Here is a 22235-nt window from a genome sequence, read left to right as displayed (position 1 = left end):
TGTACCATTTCCTTAGATAACTTGTGGCAATTTATTGGATTTATGATCATTTCCTCGAAAACATTGCTTTTCTTGCCAATGGATCTTTTATAGTTTTCCCAGACCTTTGAAATATTCGGTTTCTTATTACAAGAAACATTTTGTAATAATCAGAATAAATAATAATCGAAGAATAAGGGAAATTTTTTGTTAAAAGTGGTACTTTTTCTATTGATTAGTATTAAATTTTTCGCTTTAATTGGTGTATTTGATCTCCAACTGAAAACAACATTTATTTGAACAGTGTTTTGGAAAAGTTCATAATAATTTTGCTTAAATCTCGTAAAATGTAGAATATATGTACAGAGAATAAGCATAAAAATCTAATACTTATATAAATTACAAACGAAGCGCCTCTTCGCGGGGACACTTGGAATCAATGGTCGATGGAAAATACATGTAAAGAGTAGCAAAGGATTGATGTAGGTAGAGGATTCATATCAGAATAGGCGCAAAAATGGATTTAAACGTTAAGAAATTAGTGAAAGACGCTGGTGCTGCGCTTAGTAGAGTCGTACAGGTAAGAAGTGTTTAATATAATAATTCAACAAATTCATATTAATAAGAAAATGTACTAGTTAAGATACTTGTGGCTGAACGCTGTCATTTCTGACATTTTGTACCTTTTTCAGTGAAGAAACATTTCGATAAAATAATCATTACTTGGCAATTACTATTTCATTTAATCTCTATGATATTATATATTTTGTAATAATTTTTATATGTGATACGTTATGTGTATGTTTTTATTTGTAATTTTTTTTCTAGAAATTAAATTTAATTATTATTGAAATGTAAGGTTAGTAAATATATAGCACATTTGAATAATAGTTTCTATACTGTGCTATTTGTTAATTTTCTTGTTTGTAGCAGTATCATTCTAGAGTGATATTTACTTATCTTTATAAAATTCCTTAATGTGCAAGACTCCAGAATTGTTTAAGAGTTGTTGAAGAGTTTAAGTAATTAATCATTTGATGACTCAGAATATATCAAATAAATTGGGATGACTAACACTTGTCATTTTTAATATTTATGCTAATGTCATCAAAATTTAGTCAAAAGATATATTTTATTGTTAAGAAAAATAGAAAAAATGATAAAGAATTAAAAATTTAGTTGCCTTAATTTACTATAATGTTTAAAATTTGGCTGTAGTTGACAGAAGAAACATTGGGAACATCAGAGAAAACTGAATTAGATGCTCATTTAGAGCACCTTGCAGATAGAGCAAATGCAACTAAAACATGGACTGAAAAGATTCTTAGGAATATGGAGGCAGTACTTACTCCAAATCCAGGTATTATAAGAATATTATATGATACATTTAAATTATAAAGCTTTACACATATTTATGCAACGTATTTTTTTTACAGGCAATAGAATTGAAGACTTTTTTTATGAGAAGATTGATAAAAAGAAACCTAACAGATTGAGCAATCTAGAATATGTAGGCATGGATATGATAGAGGCAGGAAATGATTTTGGTCCAGGAATTGCTTATGGTATACAAAATTAATTTATTAATTACCATTGCTCTGTAATTTTATATAAGTTCTAAAACTTCTGCTTTAGGCAGTGCATTAAACAAGGTTGGACAATGCCAGCAAAAGTTAGGACAAATTCAGAGAAATTTCATTAAAGATTCTGCTAATTGTTACATACAACCTTTAAGAAAATTTTTGGAAGGTGAAATGAAAACTGTTACCAAAGAAATGTCAATATTGGAAAATAAACGGTATGTATTTCATTTTTTTCTGTACATTTAAATGTATGTTGTTAATATTACTAATTTTTATTTTCAGATTGGACCTAGATTCGTGTAAAAACCGAGTAAGGAAAGCAAGAAGTATGCTGGGTCAGCAGAGTGTAAGTTTTACTATTTATCATTTTATTTAATTATATACACTATATATTTACTATGTGCCTTGTCCTATACACTGCTGCATCTCATAGGAGACTGGGGTATCACCTGAAGTATTACTTGATCAGGTATTAATGGAGTTGACACCTTCAATGATTCAAAATTTGAGACTAGCCCTGTACTCTTTTAAATACACGTTTTTTTATAATTTTATATTTTTTATTTAAAGTTTTGTAAAAAATGGTAAAATTTGCAATTACAAATGGATAGATTTAAAAGTTTCATAAAAAAACATTTTATGAAACTTTCATTTGTAATTGCAAATTTTACCATTTTTGTTATAATGATGTTATACATAACTTTCATTGTAAAGTTATGCTGTAAGTTATTTCCATTATCTGTCATTTTATGTTGCACAAACAATTTTTTATGCTAATCAGATGCAAGGAATAAAACTCTTTATTACTCTACTCAGGCAGAGAGGGAGTTGAGAATAGCGCAATCGGAGTTCGATCGTCAAGCAGAGATAGTGAAATTATTGCTGGAAGGTGTTCAAAGCTCTCAGGCTGGGCACTTACGTTGTTTGCATGAATTTGTCGAGGCACAAGCGCGTTATTACGCTCAATGTCATGCAACAATGCAAGATCTGCAACGTGAACTTGCTGGGTAAGATGACAAACTTTTCTTTAAAAGTTTTTTCTTCAAACATTGTTTAATTATCCTGCACTGACCTTGTACAGCTATCCCACTCTTTGGTGATCCGAGTGAGTAATGTCTAATAATTATTGGATGCTGTGTCATATATGACACGTAAAAGTATTTAGGATAAGCTTATAGAATCATTACTCATTCGCAAAGATCATCATGTAGAATATTCTACTGCTTAAAATTCTGCTCATTTTTATAAGCGCGATATATGTAATGTTTTTTTGTTTGTTCTAAGTAGTAATTGTAATCTATTTTATTTATGTTTCACAATAAAAATGGTATCTTTGTTTTTGCTTTAGTCCTATGCTTCTTATACTTATTCATTCCTCTGATGTATTCTTTCTATTCTTTATCTTTGCCTGCATGATTGGGATTGCAGGACGCGTCAGCCGAGTCCTTTGCTGCGAGTCAACAGCGAAGATGTGATCGAGCTAACACCCTCACCTTCACAATCCCAAAATTCCTCTATAAATCCACCCCTTTCTGATTCTACTTATGTTACTGCTACCTTTGAGACGAATACTTCGAATGTTTAGCTTTACAAATTTATAATCGCGTTTAAAAAAAGGGCAATAACTACTTCGTAATAATTGTGATCTAAAATAATAAACAGAAGCTTACTGCATTTTTTCTTTAATATATATGTAGGTATATACATACATGTTAACAAATACAATTTTAGAAGTATGTTAAATGATTGTTAGTCTATTATGCTGCTTTAAAACTTGTAACTATCAGAAATGAGTGAATAAATTATCTCTATGAAATGTTTATTTACCGCTAATGAATTTTGTATAGTGAAATAATAGCAATTCAGCTATGAAAATAATGGAATTAGGAGAAGAATTTTATTATGTACATTTTTTTCTTTTTTTAAATATTTTCATACTTGAGTCAATATCCAAATATGCACTGTACAGCTGATTAATGTTTGTTCCTAATGCATGTTGCTAAATTTTCTTTAGTACTAACAATGTATCTGTTAAAAGGTATTGGGATATTCTTTCTCAAAATTTCGTTATCTTTCGTTTACTATTATCTATGTTTTCCTATTTGTCAAACCGCTTATGCTTTCATATGTGTATCAATATAATTTATCAATAATTTTAATTATTTTTATTCATGTGTATGTAGCATGTAGATTATATAAAATCCTAATGGTAATCAAAATTCTTGCATATTTCTTACAAAATAAAGAAACTTTTAGTATTTGTAGTATTATCAAGTTTTTTATATTGAATTATATAGTCTACAAATACAGTCCAAATTTTAAATGTTAAAAAAAAAACAGTTTCTCATGTTTGCACAAATAGCTGATTCACTTTAAAATGCATGTTCACCAAACTCAACCAAATTGTAATTTATCCTACCCAGCTTATCTGGGGGTCCTTATCATCCGACTACCCAATCAACATCCAATGTATCAGGAAATGACGATGAGCAACTAGCAAGGGTATTATGCGATTTTTCTGCGACAAATTCTGAAGAATTAAGCGTTGTGCAAAATGAGGTAACAAAATTTGTGATTTAATTAAGAAGCATGTTTGCAGCATAGCCGTACAAATGGCATGAAACGTTATTAAAAGTGAGTTGCATTTATTAGTTCAATTATATTTATAAAAATTTCGTGATATCGATTGGAAATATTTTATAATTTACTTACATTAATTGTATGAACTTTTTATTCCCTTAAACTCAAACGTATAATAACGTATAATAAAAGTTAGCGCATTTCTTAGAAATATATTATATGTATATGAATACAGATAAAAAATTGTGCATTTTAAAATCGTCAAATTTAGTGCAATATAAATGCGTTTTTGGTTTTTTATATATATAATAGGAAAGATGTAATAGATAACACATAATGTTACTTATATAAGAATTTTCCATGATATATTGTCATATAGTTTAAAATTATTTTATATGTAGTTTAGATCTTTTTGTTTCTATAATGTATAAAATAAAAGTAGAACGTTTGAAGTAGTGTAAATAAATTCTTATAGTTTTATGTATCATAAAAATGATGCAAGGTGTTACAAAATAAGAAGATATATACTTATATACATTGGGATTGCATATGATACTCAGTTATTTTGTCTCTCTGTTTAAAAATTAGCACTTTTGTATACCTGACATTAAATCTTTAAGAAAAATTATGCATGATATATATATCTATATTTTTTAGTTATAAGTTTCACAAATGTATAATTTTCTTACTTTTGTTAGATTTGTTTTTGGTGTTTAATATCTGTTTGTTCTGATTTCATTTGTATATTTGTTTACGTATAAAGTATTGTTACGTGTATGCATATAGTAAAGCACATATAAAAGAACACACATGTACATTTATTCAAATTTTGCATGTATAAAAAATAAATTGTCATTCATTCTGTTAAATGTATTTTATTTTTCATAACCTTAAACATGTCTCAGCAGATTTTGACCTCTCAAGTCTAGCTTTTTTGAAGTTTGGTAGATTACTTTAAACGAATTTATTAATATGTTATAAAATTTTATAAAATTCAATTATCTTGTAGGTAATTACGGTTATCGAGATACCCGGCAATGAGGAGTACGTAATTGGTATAAGTGGGATAAGACGAGGAAAAATACCCGCAGCATATCTAGAATTAATTGATGTTGGTCAACGAAAATTCAGTCAATAACTTTAATGCACATTCCTTGCATTTAAATGCTTCATTCTACTTTCAATTTTAACTGCATTTGCATTATGCACTATAAAATATTTCTTCCACTTCGTGCAATTAATGTAAAAAAAAATTACCAAAATGTGATCAATTGAGAAACTACATTTCTCGGAGTATATATTTCCTGCTCCTAAAATCTACATAAATAATGCATATCAAACGAGAGCAGTCAATTTTTAAAATACGAGAACACGATTATATAATACGATTAGTTAGAAAATGTTTCCATAATTGTAAATCAGTTGTTGTTCAAAGTGAAAACTGTATTCTATAAATATTAAAATCATGATATATACTAATACACGTTAATATTGTCTTTAATAAATATATTCTTCAAATTAGGTGTCACTTATTCTTAAAATGAAACCCTTAATATTGTTTTATTAATTTATTAATAATCAAGAAAATATAAAATTACTTCTTTTTTGATACACCTACTGTACGACCGCGACGACCCGTAGTCTTTGTGTGCTGACCACGTACACGCAAGCCCCAGTAATGACGTAAACCTCGGTGAGCACGAATTTTCTTCATTCGTTCCAAGTCCTCACGAAGTTTTGAATCCAGATATGAACTAGTAAGCTATAAAATATAATATAATAATTGCTATTTTGTAACTTCTTTAAAGATTGAAATGAAAAGAGCAATGTAAGAAATGTAACAGTACTGAACTTTATATGTTGCACGTTAATTATTTGACACACCATTTAACTTCAATGTTAAATAGCAACCTATCATGCAGTTTCTCTAGCACATGCTACCATCTAATCCATACATAAAGTTCATATGGTTAGTCGTAAAATTGTGCATTACATAGTTAGGGATCTCTTATCTTTTTCTTTTGTTATACACACCTGTGAATATTTGCCATCAACAATATCTTTTTGTCTATTCAAGAACCAATCTGGGATTTTGTACTGTCTAGGATTAGCCATAATTGTTACGATTTTTTCAACCTGATAACAAAAAAATCAAATAAATATTATAAAAATATGATAAATCTTGTTTGTATGACATTATTGTTAAATTAATTCTTACTTCCTCCTCTGAGCATTCTCCAGCACGCTTATCTAGATCGATATCAGCTTTTTTTAAAACGATGTTGGCGTAACGACGACCAACACCTTTAATTGCTGTCATAGCAAACATAACTTTTCTATTACCATCAATGTTCGTGCCCATGACACGAAGAATGTGTTGGAACTTCTCTGGAATTACAAGCGACTGAAACATAAATTTGAATAGAATAAAATCATTTCATATGTAACTCGCACGCATTAAGATTACAACGCGAGATAACCTATAAACGTATACTATCATCAGTTAATTGTTCCGAAATTTATTTTTATATATGATAGAAAATAATATGGGAACATGAAAAATATAGTAAAAGAAAAAACAATTAATTAAAGAATCTTATATTATATTATAATTTTTGGACACAGAAGTCATAACCAAAACATTCAACAGATAACAGAATATTATTTAACTATCTTTGAAAGGTTAAAAAATATTTTCTTAACCAGTTACACGAATAATCGTTTTGTAATTTTTTCATTAAAAATTTGTGTATTTTGCATAGGATTCTCTCTACAATTAAAGATTTAAACTTCTCATACACGAAACTCACCATCTTGCTGCAATGCCTGTTACAGAAAGAACTAAAACCGGAAAACGCATGTCCGCAGGCAAATGCGCACACCGCATTCAAATTCTTCCTAAAGAGGGCATTGATAATCCATTATTAGCATTGAAAAATATAATTAAGATGAAAATATATTTTAAATTCTTGTAAATTAATATACTTAGTATTTTAAATAATTAAATTAAATAAGAGCTTTTTATATAACGAGTATAGAATGTACTTTTATCAGAATGTTATTTTATAAAATTGACAGTTCTGCATTAATATTGTTGAAAATTTATAATTTTCAAAATTTATAACTTTTTTTTTAAATACATAGTTATACATAATATTGACAAATTCTTTTAAATTAATTAATTAGACTATACGTTGACATTATGTGGCAGCAGATGGCGCTCTTAGTACTATATCTATAAAGGATATATACATATAATATAAGATAGAGTCATTATTGCAAATAAGTGCATGTATTCTCCAATTTTATAACACTTTAGTTTCTGTTATACTAGATTATAAAATGTATTAATGAGAGGATAAATAATAAAATAGGGAGTAAAAGTTATACAAAACATTAGACTATGCAGTGAGTTTTTGAGTCACAAAAAGTTATTAAAATCCACCAGAAATATAGTACATACTTAGAATACTATTCACATTGCGCCTGCGCGAATTTCGAATTGGATTTAAATAAATATACTAAAAATGAATATTGTTAGGACAGTTTTCAAGCATAGTGCAATACAATCGACCTCGTGGGTATAATTTCGATAACTCAATAAGAAACGAAGGACTGAAAAGTAATCGTGTATGTAGGAGGATTGCCGTTTTCCATGGGATACGATTTCCTGCTTGGTTTTCCAACGTTTGCCTCCTTTCAACCCCGGATCCAGGAGGGTGGAACAAAAACGAGCGTCCAGAGGGTAATAGGGAGAAGAAATTCCGAGGTATGATACTCCTCTGATTCGTTTTACGACGGTCGTTTCCTCGAATTAGGATGGAATAAGAAAGAATTCGTGAATCCGCTGATTTCGACCAACCCCTCTTTTATCCTGTTCTCTCGGATATACACGTACATCATATAAATATGCAAAAGTTCATGTATGTAAATGCACGACTATTTGCTGAAACGGAAGAGAGATTTTACAAGAGAAGTTGGTATACTGTTTGCTATCAAAATACCAATGCATGATACCAAATTAAATTAAGGTTATCTAATTTTTTATTTATAAGGTATATTTGCTCCCTAGTAGTTTATTCTTTCTTATTCTTTTATTTTCAGATTATGTAATAATTATAAACATCTATCTATAACTATCTATAACTATGAGATGATAAATACACGTAAGCCATTCATGTGAACAATTTAATAATTTGCAATTGTTGAAACAGAATTATCTATAATTTTTTTTATTTTTTTTTTAATAATGTTTATTTAAACCAAGATACAAATTTTAATACATTTGGCTATTCACAATAAACTATGAATTTTAGTAATGACGTGTTAGGCAAAGGTACTGATACGCAGCGGTACGACGTAGCCATGCTGTATTATGTGTCGGCGCTTTACATTTTTCGTGTTTAATATAATTTTTGGATTTAAGCCGCTGGTGAGCGGAGCTTTTATATGAATTTGTTTTTTTTTATTTTTTTCTGTCCCGAAAACTTGGTCGCAAAACAGGACGCTTCGGTAGTCTGCTTTTTGGGTGCTGTGTAACTTTGGGGAGTGGTGTGATGAGAGGGAGGGGGCGGGGGAGGGGGATGTCAAATAGGTTTATTTACAAAATTTACAGTATTTACAGTTTATACCTGTGTTATGCGGTGTCAGAATTCAGTTCTGTCCGTTTAATGGTTTTCTCTCTTATTATGGATAAGAAGATTAAAAAGGAAACACCCAACAAATCTCACAAAGGACATAATCTAACAAACACGATGATGGTACCCCGCTGGGGGTAGCCATCCACATGTTATATTAGTATACCGCTATAATATTTTACCAAATGTCCTACTGGACAAATTGTAAAATTTAAATAAATAAAAAAAAAGAAAAAAAAGAAAAAAATCTTATTATGGATTCTGTATCCACCAATATTTTTTTGTGTTTTTTCTGTGTTTGCCTTTGGTGTCTTTCCGGGAGAGGACCATGAACTGGTGGCGAGAACAATTCATGTTAAATGATATGATTACTATATGAGGCAGAGCATAAGGTAGATTATGCTTTCTTTTACCAAAAAGAAATCAGTTCAGAGATATTCGAAAATATTACAGCCAATTGAGTGTTTAATATGAAATAAACTTTTCTAAAAAACATTTCTATACATACGTATACACATTCTGTACGTATGTACGTTAAACACTCAATTGGCTGTAATATTTTCGAATATCTCCGAACTGATTTCTTTTTGATCCAAGAAGCAATATAAGTTTAATCCCAGCAAGAGAATGAAAGTCAAGACTACAAAGGTCCGAAAGTGTTAAGCGTTAATTTTCCCGTGAAACGTGAGATCGTGATGTTTGTGACGAATAAAAGGGAAACTAACCGTTCACTATTCCAATAGCATGAACATTGAACGATACAGAGCAGCTATAGTTACCGGCACGTGCTGACATATGGGCTTTAGGGCTTTGTCGGTATCCAGTGGTCTCTTCGCGGGGGTGGTAAATGGTATGTCATCGTGTTAAATGGCCCTGATGCCCACGAATCCATTCAAGGGCGTATCTTTACCAAGATTCAAAACCAATTCTTGCGGCTAATTTCCACCGTTTATACGTTTAATTGCCTTTTCAAGCCACCTGGACTACTAGCGCTCCATGAACCGATCTCGTTCAATGGAGTTTCAAATTGTAACGTTTACAATTTCCTAGAATCTATTGATTTCTATTGTCACTCGAAAATACGATATTATATGCCACACTTTCGTCCCTATTGTATCTTCTCGACTAATCTGTCCATTATTTTATTAATTTTATTATTTTATTAATTCATTATATTCATTAATATGTCCATTAATACTCCATCTGTCTTTTATCTTTAGACCAAAGTTAGAATTATAATTTTATTAGAAGAATTATAATATAATATAATTATTAAAATTTAAGAAGTGAAATATCTAATATACTAAATTGCTATATTTTTACTTTATCTCATATCTAAGGGATGAAACATCTGGTATCCTAAATCGGTATAATTATTATCTTATTTCATTACAATCCGAAGTAGCTACTTGATTAATATCTGAAAATGATTACTAGAGATTTGAGTTAACCATTATTATTTTATCAACACGGTTCGCAATTACGCAGAGTGAAACCGAAGTTATATTTTTATGGGCAAAGACCGAAAAAATGGAATTGCTTCCGTGGTAAGAAAAAGGGAAATCTGCGAAACTCTGTCAAATGCGTTGTAATGCGGTCTTATGACGGCGAATGGGATAAGTCGTTTCTCCTGATGAGCAAGACTTAGGTGTATATATCATCTTTCGTACTTGCATTCTGTAGTCAAGGTCACTTCCTTTTCCCAAAAATCCTCTTTCTGATCGACTACTGAACGCTTTTTTACCTAGCGTTATTCCTCTTTCAGGCAATAGTAAAATATAAATCATGCTCGTCTTATTCACGATTATTATTTATCATAGAAACATCTTCGTCTCTCTCTACTTTAAAATTTTACTATTTTTGTACATTCTAGTATCCTATTTATTTTCTATGCGAAAATAAATATAATTTGCAGTCATATGAAATAAGATTTTTAGAATTTCTTCATATTAATAATTATATAGAATTTTCGAAAATTTTGAATTTGAATGTATGAAATTTATGTTCTTCCGAATTTTCAAAAATTACTTTATTTCATGAAATGTTTTTTTTTTTTTTTTTTGGTTCTTAGAAAATTATCTTCCTTAGACGAAGCGTCTTGTAATTAACATTCTTGATTTTATAATACTGTGGGTTGGTGTGACGTTAGCGAAAGACGTGGCTGATTGTTTATAAACGTTGTTAAGATATGTTAATGTTGTCAAGGAGTGTTGTGAGCGTTACCAAGGTTTGTTACAGTAATGGTAATGCTGTTAGAGTTGAATTAATCGTGATCGAGAGAAGTTCATCGTGTTGCTGTGACGTAGAAATAGTGTTAAGCGAATTCATGAAGTGCGATATTATATTCAATTTTGTGAGAGTGTTACAATGTTGTTAATTTATAATAAACATTCCTACAATACCGATCTTTCCGTTTAAAAGTTAATTATACATCTTATCGACGTGTTTTCATAAAAGTACGTTTATTTTCTAGCCGCAATGATAAATTATCAAATAAATTGGTTGAGAGAAAGTAACTGCGAATTTACAATGCTCCGCACATTGAGCAACTTTCTATTCCTCATGGGGTATGATCGACAATAATGCACAGTAGATTATCGTGCCCAAATGGTGACTGTGACGAAAGCCAATTACCTAGGACGGCACCATTTTCAGCAGCCTTGTCGGTTTAGCACGAGCCACCCGCAATCTTTGTCGGCAAACAGACACTCGTAAATAACGGTAGGAACGTCTCAATGTTAGCAGGACCCTCGCTTCCTACTGTCTACGAGGTACCGACGTGTTAGACACGCACCCTGAATTTCAGTTTGTTTAAATAGCACTTTCAGACTGTGAAAGAATAGGGCGACCAACATAAGAGCTACTTTCCCTTATCAAATCTTGATAAAAAATATTATGATCAATCAAATTTCAATTCAAGAATTAAAATCGATGTTTCGCTTATTTAACTGGAAATACTTTTACATTTCCGATAATTTCAATCTTCAAATTCTAAAACGCAGATGTTGTTTAATCTAAATCAAAGTATAAAATCATAGAGTTTTATATAGCAAATATTTTCGCTTTCTTTATTTAGTTTTTAAAGCGACTGTCTGAGAGAACCACGTCTATCTACACGTGATTTCATTCGGTTCCTTCATCCTTTCTTCTCGGATAGATACGTTTCCGCACACACAGTGATAACACTGATGCGTATACCCTGAACATAGAAGCACGTAAGGCTGTGGCATCGGGACGCAGGTGGCGGCGTTCAAAGCCAATTATGCGAACGCGCCCCGACGTCGGCGTCGTTCTCGCAAATCCCTATCCTCGCGTTTAAACCCGCGGGAGGAGAGCTCCAAAGCTGGGAGCGACAGGGAGAGTGGGAGAGAAGTTTAACTTGTCTACGCTATAACGGATTAACGGCCGCGATTTATTCGCAAGTAATTGCTTCCGCCCTTTAATTAACTCGCATTTATTTCACGTAATGGCGACCGCTTGCCAGCCGAACACGAACTTTTCAACGGAAGTGCTTCGTGAAAGAAGTCTACGTCCATGGAAACGCGTTTCGAGATTTTACATCTTTTACGGATCAGTCGATATCTGTAATATCTTATGTTTAAAATATTTTCAAAGAAACTTTGAAAAAAGTGAATCGAGTTTAACATAGAATAGGATTTTCTAGTAGATAAGGTTGATCTCTTGTTTTGGTTTTTAAGAAGCAATTTTATTATAATTTTCGTAGATGTAATTTTTGCGCCCAATAAAATATTCTTGATCCACTCGATTTCTTGTAGTTGAGGTATTTTTAAAGGAATTTGATCCAAGTTTTAGATTGATATAAGGTAAAATCTTCGAGAATATCTTCGTAACATTGTGATGATTTTGAATTTCATTGCAACAGATTGCACAGTGTAGAATAGAGATTTTTAAATTGTCCGTTTCCTTCTGATTGATTCTCAGTCTTTCGTTGTCCAGTGTCTCTTAAAACTAGAGCTACAGATATGCAAATGCTACAGATAATTTTGTAGTTATAGTAAAAAACATACAGGTACTTTTAGCAAGATTAACGTTGACTTTTCCATTATCAATATATTATGAGCATAATATACTACAGAGAGTAACACTGCAAAGTCGAGAAAAGGATCTCGTTGTAACCTGTCTTATAACTAACGTTGACTTTTCCATTATCAATATATTATGAGCATAATATACTACAGAGAGTAACACTGCAAAGTCGAAAAGAGGATCTCGTTGTACCTGTCTTATAACTATAAGATTACGAACCATTTGTTCTCCCTATTCCAAACGAAATTTCTACCAATTCAGGAAACGTGTTTCATACATGATTCTATCAAACTGCTTGCATATCATGTTACAAAGATAAATTGCAGAAACGAAATTATCAATGAATGAGAAGTAGAATTCGATTGTGAATATGGTACCATTAGAATGCCAAAAAAAAGGAAAAAAAATAAGAACGAGATGGAATCTTGAGCGAACTGGGGACGGTCAGAGACTCACGGTCGCCATTTCTAGAGCGATAAAATTTCCTGGGGGTTGACTCTTATCTTTCCTATTATCGATAGTTGGCGAAGGACCAATATGGCCACAACACAGTTGCCATGGTTACATCGGGTGTAGTTGCCTCAGGAACGGGGATCCCATCATCCGTGCCATTATCATGCTTTGCTATAAATAAGAACAAGCTACTCTTTCATCTCGCTACGAAGACTTCTCTTTCATCTCTAACCAGTTCCTTAAGAATTATGTTTCACCGTGATCACCAGAGAGTGAATTACGTCCTCGATTCAAAACTCCAGTAAATTTGTATAAATTAAGGGAAAGTTATTATGCCTTTGATTCTGCAGAAAATGTCCTATATATGTATGTGTCATAACTCCGAAATGATAGGAAATAGACATAGGGAGAAGTAGATAGGGAGCAACATTTCGTTAGATAAAATTGAAAGGATTTCTCAAATGTCGCAGTTAAAGTTACTTTGCAAAGTACTAGGAACTTTGCGATATTAGAATTTTAGTATTCAAAACTAATTTCTCTCAGGCATAAGGAAATTCTAATCCTTTTTGTACAGTATACGCCTTAATTAGCTTGTAAAATGATTAGTTGAAGATTATATATTTGTAAATATTACCTGAGAAGAATACTAATCTGTGAAGAAACAGGGATAACCATCGAACTTGGAAGATACCCTTCGCCTTTCATCTTTTGTTCCCTATTCATTCCTTAAAGTCTCGTTTATTTTACTGGTATCTCTGAAATTATCACTTGGATCAGTTATATAGGAAACTTTTACATATATTTTTCTTCCATCCAATTTTCCTCTCTTCCATTAAGCGTGTCGTATTTAAATAAAAAGAACAATATATTCCCAAGATAGCACGCGTGTTAAACGAATACAGTTTCTTCATGGTCCCTATCTAAGATGGTCAGTGATTAGAAATTGTGACCAAATGCCTGATGAAACGAAGTAAATAAAGTTCGAGCGATGTTCACGCGCCTGGCAGACGATTCAGCCATCGCTGTAGTAGATCGATTGCGAGAATTTCTTCCGGGGGTGCTCTTTTAGAAAATGAAAAGGCCGAAGGGCGATGATATCGCTGACGAGAGCCGCCGTATTGGCTGCCACCCAATCCAATTGGGTTGGCATACTCCCTCTGAACGAGTGATAACAGTGCGTGCCGCCATGTTGGCTATTATGTGCCCACCAACATACGAACCTTCGTTTCACCCTCTACGAGGGGTTCACCAGATAGATAAGGAAGCTGCAGTGCCGTAATCGACTGCCTCTGTAGCCCAGACTTTCTTCTACGAAACGCTTCACACGTTCAAAATCTTCGTTCGGTTTAGTCAATTATTTCCTCTCTGATAGTTATTTTCAATGGAAATTCTTAGCTGCTGATATTTTCGCAAATCTCGTATACCTTGGAATTAAATCTGTCAATGAATGCTTGATTAATGAATTTATTTTTTATCTCTATAACAATTCGCTTCTACGTGTCTAAGAAACTGTAAAATTTGAATCTTCGAACCGATTCATCTCGTTAACGCATGAATTATCGAAGAAGGTTTCTTTGAATTTTGAAACACTTTAAAGGTTCGAGCAATTCTACGTCACGGTGAAATGTGGGAGGTCCAGATAAACGAAGACACATAGCAATTGCAGCTCGATAAAGCCGATCCTGGTGAAATCGTGAATCACGAGGAGCAGGGTGGACGGTAGACGGTAAATTTATCGTTTTCTACGTTTTCTTTTCTTCCCTGGACCGAACACTTGATATCTGGCAATTGCTTTGTCCTCTGTCGTTCCTTTTAACGCGAAAAATAATCCTGTCATTCAGTAGTTTGGACGACTACGATTAGGCACGATATTTTAAGACAAGTTCCTTTGGATCTTGCTCCTATTCAATTTGTGCTTCACTTTGTTTTTCTATTTCGTACGCGAAATATTTTTTACGTGTTGGTTTTCTGCAGAATTTGTTCAATTTAAGTTATTGTAGAACATCGTTTAGTAACAAAATTTTAACAAATAAAAAATATATATACATATCCTTACAAGTGTCCAGAATAATTTTCAACAAAAAAGAATTCAACAACAAAATACATTCCTGTTATGAAAATATTAATAAATATCTAACAAATGGTAGTAATATAAATATAAATAAATTCTTCATAGAAGATCGTCAGATAAGAATAATTCCAGCACTGTGAAAGCTTGTAATCGAAAGTCTTTGTCAGAGGATAACGTTCGTGCATAATGTATCCGATTTGAAACACAGTATAGAGCACAAAATGTTCAGTGGACAATGGTTCGCGTAACCTTGACACAATATTTTGACGTGTCGACCTTACAAGGATAACGAGTATCCTCGGCTCGAAGGTGGGTCCAAAGATAATTTTCGAAAGGAGAAAATCTTGACTACCTGACAATCGGATCTGTGAAAACTCTCCTGAGAATTCATCTTCGACTTCTTTCCGATGTTGCAGATTATTCCGCGTCTCCCGGGGAGGTGTTGTGACTCTTTGAGACACTGTTTTGTCAACGAATATCCACCCACATTTAAAATAATCTGTTGGAGAAACTTTTCACTAATTTCATAGAAATTATTCCCATTAAGCGAACCCTTTTACCTCGTCGATATTTGGACGTCGTTGGTGTTTAAAACTCGTATTGTTAACATTATTTCGTCCATTTATTGATCGCTGAGTGGGATTAACAAAATTATTAAATGAGCATTTTGATAGAATATTTATTTTCATCGTAACTATAATCATAATATACATTATAATATAATAATTTAACTATAATCATAATATACAATAATGAACGTACAAGGAGCTTTAAAAAAAAGGGATACAGCTGACAAAATTTCAAATGTTCGAGGAGCGTGGGTAATGTTATTCTGTTGTAGTAAGTTGGTATTTAAACTCCGCTTGCATAGTAGCACTTCGATTTACTTTAGATTAAATCCTCCGAACTTGTTGACTTTCATCCTCTTCCTCATTTTCTACTTTCACGTTTATTTAGCGAATCTCTAGCGCTCTATTTTCGCTTCTTTAACGAAATCGCTTCCTCAAACAAAGCTGTGAAATAGAATAATCAACAAATTTTCGATCTCGATTGCACATCTCTTCTAAAATTCTCAGAGTCAACGAATTGAATTCAAAGCTAACTTTCGAACCGGGATGGTCGTTGCAAAAAGAGAAAGAGAGTTGGCTCACAGGGTTCGTCCTTGGAATGATCTAAGTTTTCTAACGTCGTGAAAGAAAAGTCAAATAGAGAAACTGGGTTGGTGTGTCGAGAGCATAAATCTTCTTTCCGATCTAGAAGACTCGGTCAGTATTTCCAAAATATTTAACAGCCTCCCTGTGGTGTTGGCACGCGCCACTTTTCGATTCAGCATGTACCCTTCTTTCTCTTTTCTCGTTTTCTGATGTTCCAGAGAACATTTTTTGACTTAAAAGGTTGCTTTTGCAACGGCAGCGAATACTGGTCCTTAACCTAAAGATGCGGAAGTCCTTGACGAAAGAAGAAAGTTTTATTAAGGTATAAATACGTCATTGACCAGTCCAAAAAACATTTATGACCCTTATGTCGTTCTTTTATCTTGCAATTGCCTCTTATTTAACGTGCTCCTGAATTTTTAATAGTCTTACAGCTACTGGTTTTTTTTTATTTATTGATATTTACAATCTTCAGTAATTTTTTCTGGCGTGGTGCAGTGACATGACTAAATTTTTAAGTAAATGTTGTAAATAAGTAAATATTACTTAATTTAAATAACTAGTTGAATCTATCGTTTAGGTCTAGCAGGTAGTCTCTTCAGCCTGCGGATCTGGTCCGACGTAGTCCAATAATTAGGGGCTTTCGATGTTTGTTGACTCTTTTGCTATATCTGTGGCTATATTTTGCTATTTCCTCTTTACCTGTTGGTATCAGTTACTGGTTGTTAGTCATAATTTTTACGATTTTTCTTACTAATATTTAGATTCTATAGAATTTACAACATTTTTTTATAGTGATTGATAATCGTCAATTATAGCAACATTAGTTAATTAACTAACTAAAATTGCATTGATTCATGTCTTAAGAATTAAGAAGGTGAACCACCTTGAGGCGATTAAATGTAGGTAAAGTTTAGAATCTTTCCTCGTAAGTAATTACACGACGAATAGCTTAAATTTATTTGTATATATTAAATGGTATTCTCAATGATAACTAGGACATCATTCCTCGCTGTCCAAAGATTTTTGCTATTCTAAGTTTTCAAAAAAAGTTCTGGAATACTTATCAAGGTCTCTACTATATCATAATCGTTCGTTAAATCGAATGTTAAAAATTTTCTTCAATATAGACATTTCTCTCAGACAGATTCAAATACGAAATTTATTAGGATATTTTTAGGATTCATTGTACAATTTCGTACTGTGAAATTTTATTAAATCTGCATTTTTCTCACACATTGACATTTTATTTCAGTAAGAAAGTTTAATCAAACGAGAAAGAGGGATCGACTTAATTCTGGATAGAATTATCAATTCGAGCGTAACGAGAAAGGCAGCGAGTTTTACAAAATTGGAATTTCGGAGATTAATTCACAAAAGTAAGGGATAACTTTCACAGAACGGATGTCTATAAAGCATGCTCAGATTTCGGGAGTATCAATTTTAGCGCTGGTTCATTTACTTACTATCTCTACTACTTTCATTTCTCACCGTTGACCAGTGTCGATAAATTTTTGGAAACAAATAGCTGACGTTATAATACGAATTATATTATATGTTTCTTTTATGGAAGATTGAGGCTTTCACATTCTTCATGAAATCTTTTCAATATAAAAAAGAAGTTTCTATGCTGATATTGAATTTTCGTTATTCTATTTTATTTTTTATTTAATCTTAGTCCGTGCCTTTCGGCTTTGGACGACTTCCAGATTACATCTCTTATATTGCTTTACTTATATCTAACGCTTATCCTTCTTTGGCTTTTGCTTCCTTGCTGTACTCCCTCCCTGTCGTTCCTCCCCCCTCTTCTGCTGCTCTTCTTTCCACTATTATAGCTTTCAGTTCTGCCAGTCCTTCTCCAGTCTCCTTCAGCACTTTCCCCATGTTTCTTGCTACTCCTGTATTTAGGTATTTTGGTAGTCCTTCTTTTGCTATGTTTCTGTAGTATCTGTTGTATTTAGATTCCCTTATTTTTTTCCCCCTCTCCTCTGTTTCTCTTTTCCTTCTTTCTTCTATGACCTGGTCCGCTGTCATCCTTTCTTGTCTATCCCCGCCTCTCCTTGAGTCCTTCCCCCTCTCGCCTCCTCTAACCTCATCTTTCTTTTCCTTGCTCTTTTCCCTTCTTGGCCCTTCCCCAATTCCTTTCCCTCTCCTTTATACATTCCTTCACTAATTCCTTCTTCGGTTTCAAGGCTTTCTCCTCATACCTTACTGCTCTTGTTTAATTTCCTCTATTTTGCACTCCTTTCTCAGTATGTAGTTTGGCATTGTTGTGCCTAAGCCTAGCAACCATCTCACGTCTCTCCTCTATGTTTCATCCCCACACCTCCGCTCCATACAGCGCTACATTCCCTATCAGTGCTCCAAACATCCTCATTCTCTTTTTGTAGTCCCTTTTAAATATCCTTTCTCCTACGCTCCATATCTTCTTCGTCGCAATTGCTGCCCTCCTTTTTCTGTCTTGAATATGCTTCTCGTCGCTCCCATCTTTTGCGATATATACCCTAAATACCTAATTTCATCCACTTCTTCTACTTCTTCTTCCCCCCATCTCCATTTCCTTTGCCTCCTCTTGGTCCTTCTCTTTTCAAACACTACTACTTTCGTTTTTTCGGTGCTCAGTTCCAGTTCCACTTCCTCTAGGAATGTCTTAAATCTCTTCATCATTTCCCTTAACTCCTCTTCTTTGTCCGCTATTAATACAATGTCATCCGCGTATGATAGTGATCATACCTTCCTGTCCCCTACCACTATGCTTGCCCTTTCCTCATTTCCTCTTCCAGCCCTGCCACATATAGAATTTTCGTTATTCTATTTTATTCTCTTTATTAATAAAAAATTACCGTTAGAAATTGTATCGAGAAATAAAATTATATATTTTCATAATTCATAATAGTAATTGCTAATTGAGGGCAGCTCTTTTCTTGAGCTGTCCACTGAATTTTTTTTCAAAAACTAGTATATCTTTATTGAAAATGTTGGCAGTAGGTCATTCGGATTTCAAATCATACAATTTTACCATATAGCTTGTAAAATGCCTTAAAATTGTCGACATATAAATACTTTCTTATATCGTTTCTGTTCTTACTAATCAGTTCGCCAAATTTGTTTTCTGTATTAATTACCCAAAAAATAAATTGTTCTTGATAGATAGCAATTATCTGCTGCGATCATTTAAACATTAACTGTTATGATAAAATAGAAATACGTTAACTTCTTGATGGTACCCTAAGGTGTATGTTTAGTACCTCAATTTGAACTTATAGGTTCTAATTATAAGGTTGAATTTAATTAAAGATTAGTGAGACACAGCTCCTATGTTACTTGAGAGCAAAATAACGGCGACCACCATTCAAGACCACACAGTGGCAGTAGTGAAGGCTAAGGTTATTTTAAAATTTACAAATGGCAGCACATCTCAAATTAACTTTTTAAACTATCGGATTAACAAATTAATAGATATCAAATCGGGTTAGTTTTTTAAATCAATAAATATCATTGTGATAAACATCAACAATCCTCAAATATTTTTCACAAACCAAAAACTTTGAAAGATCTTGTCGGCGCTACAAAATTACATTGAAAATTTCTCGAAGATTTTTCCTAATTCTCCAAACAATAAACGTCATATTAACCTTTGGTCGTCTAAACTAGTGATCACAATACGAATACTAATATAGGTACTATAACAAATTTTCCATCTCAGATATTTCTTACGAGCCAAAACCCTCAAAATTCTCGTTGCTGCCAAACTACACAGAATATTTCTTCAAAGTTTCTTCTGACTTTCAAATAAACGGATAGTGGAAGAGTCCACCTAAGCTGTAGCCTATCTTGTTACATAATATTGCACCTCCGATCGACTCCGAGTGTCCGTATCGTTTCTTAAGCGTAACTTAACCATAACTTTCAGCAAATTTCTTCAAGGTTAGCTCACCGAATACCGAAAGAATCGGACAAGGCGCAAGACGAAAGGTAAAAGCTAAGGAAGGACAGTATCCCGAGAACTTGGTTAGCCTGGAGGCTACCGTGCGTTAAATTTTGCGATGATTTACGGAAGCTCCGACACAAAGCATAAAGTATCCTCATAAAATAATAAACCATCTATTAGGCCGGTTTGTCCCCGGAAATACAGTTGAAAGCAATATACTCTTACGGTTATGTACATCATATGATGAATGTACGTTTAAATTGAATAAGACTAATGTGACAGCTTCATATTTTCCTTTTATTTATAACGGTTGGCACTAATTTCTTGAGAAGTCAAGGGCTTCGCAACAAATACCAAACCTTCTATTTTGTATAATATATAATATCTTGCATTCTATATTGACAAACCTTCTTTAATCCTAACTTAGTCTGAATTTGTGTTTATTTATGGTCATTAGCATTGCCACTAATAATGTTCAATTACGATCTTCTTGTTTTCAAGTGTATTATTATTCATGAAATTTTTTTCTTTTTTTTTTTTTTTTTTTTTTTATTTATTTGTTGAAATTACAATCAATTCTCGCGTTGAGAATTTTCAGTAAATTCATGAAATTTAAATGAAATTCTATGTCCATCCACAATATACATGTACTAGGTTGGTGTACGTAAAATTTTGTTCTTACGAAATTTGAATTAAAATATATATTAAATTGTATTTTATCTTTAATTATCAATCTTCTAGTTACTATTTCTTATAATTAACGCATCTGCATATGGATGGCGAGCACGAACTCACATTGTCATTTTCAACAATCAACTATATTATTTTTTCTGAACTCTTTAAAATATAGACGACAGATGAGCTATACGATGAATCACATTTGTTGTCTTTTACATAGAAGAGCGATTTGAAAATTTGATATGTTGTTAGCTAATTCCACCTCTGAACTGTCTTCCCGTTTGATTTTTGGCATAAATATGTGTTTTTGTCACTTTAACACGTTGACTGCCACGACACCCGTATTCGGGTGTCAGCAAAGTTTCTGGTCAACCCACGTAATCCATATTCGGGTGTCGCTTATTTGACTACCTGCTAAGGATCGTCGTAAATATTTGAAAAGATATTCCATAATAATGACTTGTTAATTAACGAGGTATTCTGGTCTAGAAATTTGAAAAAATCGAAAATATTTTTTTCATATTTCCAAAGTTTAAACATTCAAGAATATGCCCTTAAAAGGATTTCTCAAAATTTCAATTATTTTGAGTTACAGCCATTTTTGTGACGCAGCATCTGCTTCGATCCGACTGGAACAAATTTTTTTTTTATTTATTTATTTATTTACATTTTACAATTTGTCCAGTAGGACAATTGGTAAAATATTATAGCTTAGTGGTATAATAATATAACATGTGGATGCCTACCCCCAGTGGGATACCATCTTCGAATGACCGGAACAAATTTTTTTTTTATTTATTTATTTAAATTTCACAATTTGTCCAGTAGGACATTTGGTAAAATGTTATAGCGGTATACTAATATAACATGTGGATGGCTATCCTCAGCGGGGTACCATCATCGTGTTTGTTAGGTTATGTCCTTTGTCAGATCTGTTGGGTGTCACCGGAACAAATGAACGGTAGACGTCCGAGTAAACTTGTCTCAAAACTTTAAACGCGTTTATCTCGAAACTACTTTTTTCGAGTTGGCGTGCACGATATCTCAAGTTCTAATGAACCGATTTATTTTAAATTTGGTCTGAATATTCTTTATATACTCCTCTATCGTCCGGACCTCGCT

General features: G+C 32.6%; 2 protein-coding genes across 8 annotated transcripts; one reads left to right on the top strand and one right to left on the bottom strand.

The window, feature by feature from the left end:
- Positions 1-401: 401 nt before the first annotated feature.
- On the top strand, positions 402-5288 carry EndoB (SH3 domain containing GRB2 like, endophilin-B). Of its 6 annotated transcripts, XM_033330936.2 has the most exons (9): positions 402-559; positions 1198-1339; positions 1416-1544; positions 1615-1777; positions 1845-1908; positions 1996-2031; positions 2379-2569; positions 3986-4121; positions 5152-5288. In XM_033330936.2, the coding sequence occupies exons 1-9, from the start codon at positions 497-499 to the stop codon at positions 5278-5280; spliced, it is 1053 nt and encodes a 350-aa protein (XP_033186827.1). In that variant the 5' UTR covers positions 402-496; the 3' UTR covers positions 5281-5288. The 6 variants fall into 6 exon arrangements, with proteins under 6 accessions (XP_033186827.1, XP_033186828.1, XP_033186833.1 ...); XM_033330937.2 differs by lacking the exon at positions 1996-2031; XM_033330942.2 differs by lacking the exon at positions 3986-4121.
- Positions 5289-5697: 409 nt separating this feature from the next.
- On the bottom strand, positions 5698-7033 carry RpS18 (ribosomal protein S18). 2 transcript variants are annotated; one of them, XM_033330944.2, is made up of 4 exons: positions 6953-7033; positions 6361-6546; positions 6177-6278; positions 5698-5904 (listed from the first exon to the last, which is right to left on the bottom strand). In XM_033330944.2, exons 1-4 carry the CDS (start codon positions 6953-6955, stop codon positions 5737-5739), a joined length of 459 nt encoding a protein of 152 aa, XP_033186835.1. In that variant the 5' UTR covers positions 6956-7033; the 3' UTR covers positions 5698-5736. The 2 variants fall into 2 exon arrangements, with proteins under 2 accessions (XP_033186835.1, XP_033186834.1); XM_033330943.2 differs by lacking the exon at positions 6953-7033 and having other exon boundaries at positions 6361-6555.
- Between the last annotated feature and the right edge of the window lie 15202 nt (positions 7034-22235).

Source organism: Bombus vancouverensis, chromosome 12 (assembly GCF_051014615.1).
Source record: "Bombus vancouverensis nearcticus chromosome 12, iyBomVanc1_principal, whole genome shotgun sequence".
Lineage (NCBI taxonomy): Eukaryota > Metazoa > Arthropoda > Insecta > Hymenoptera > Apidae > Bombus > Bombus vancouverensis.
This window is presented reverse-complemented; position numbering and strand designations above follow the sequence as displayed.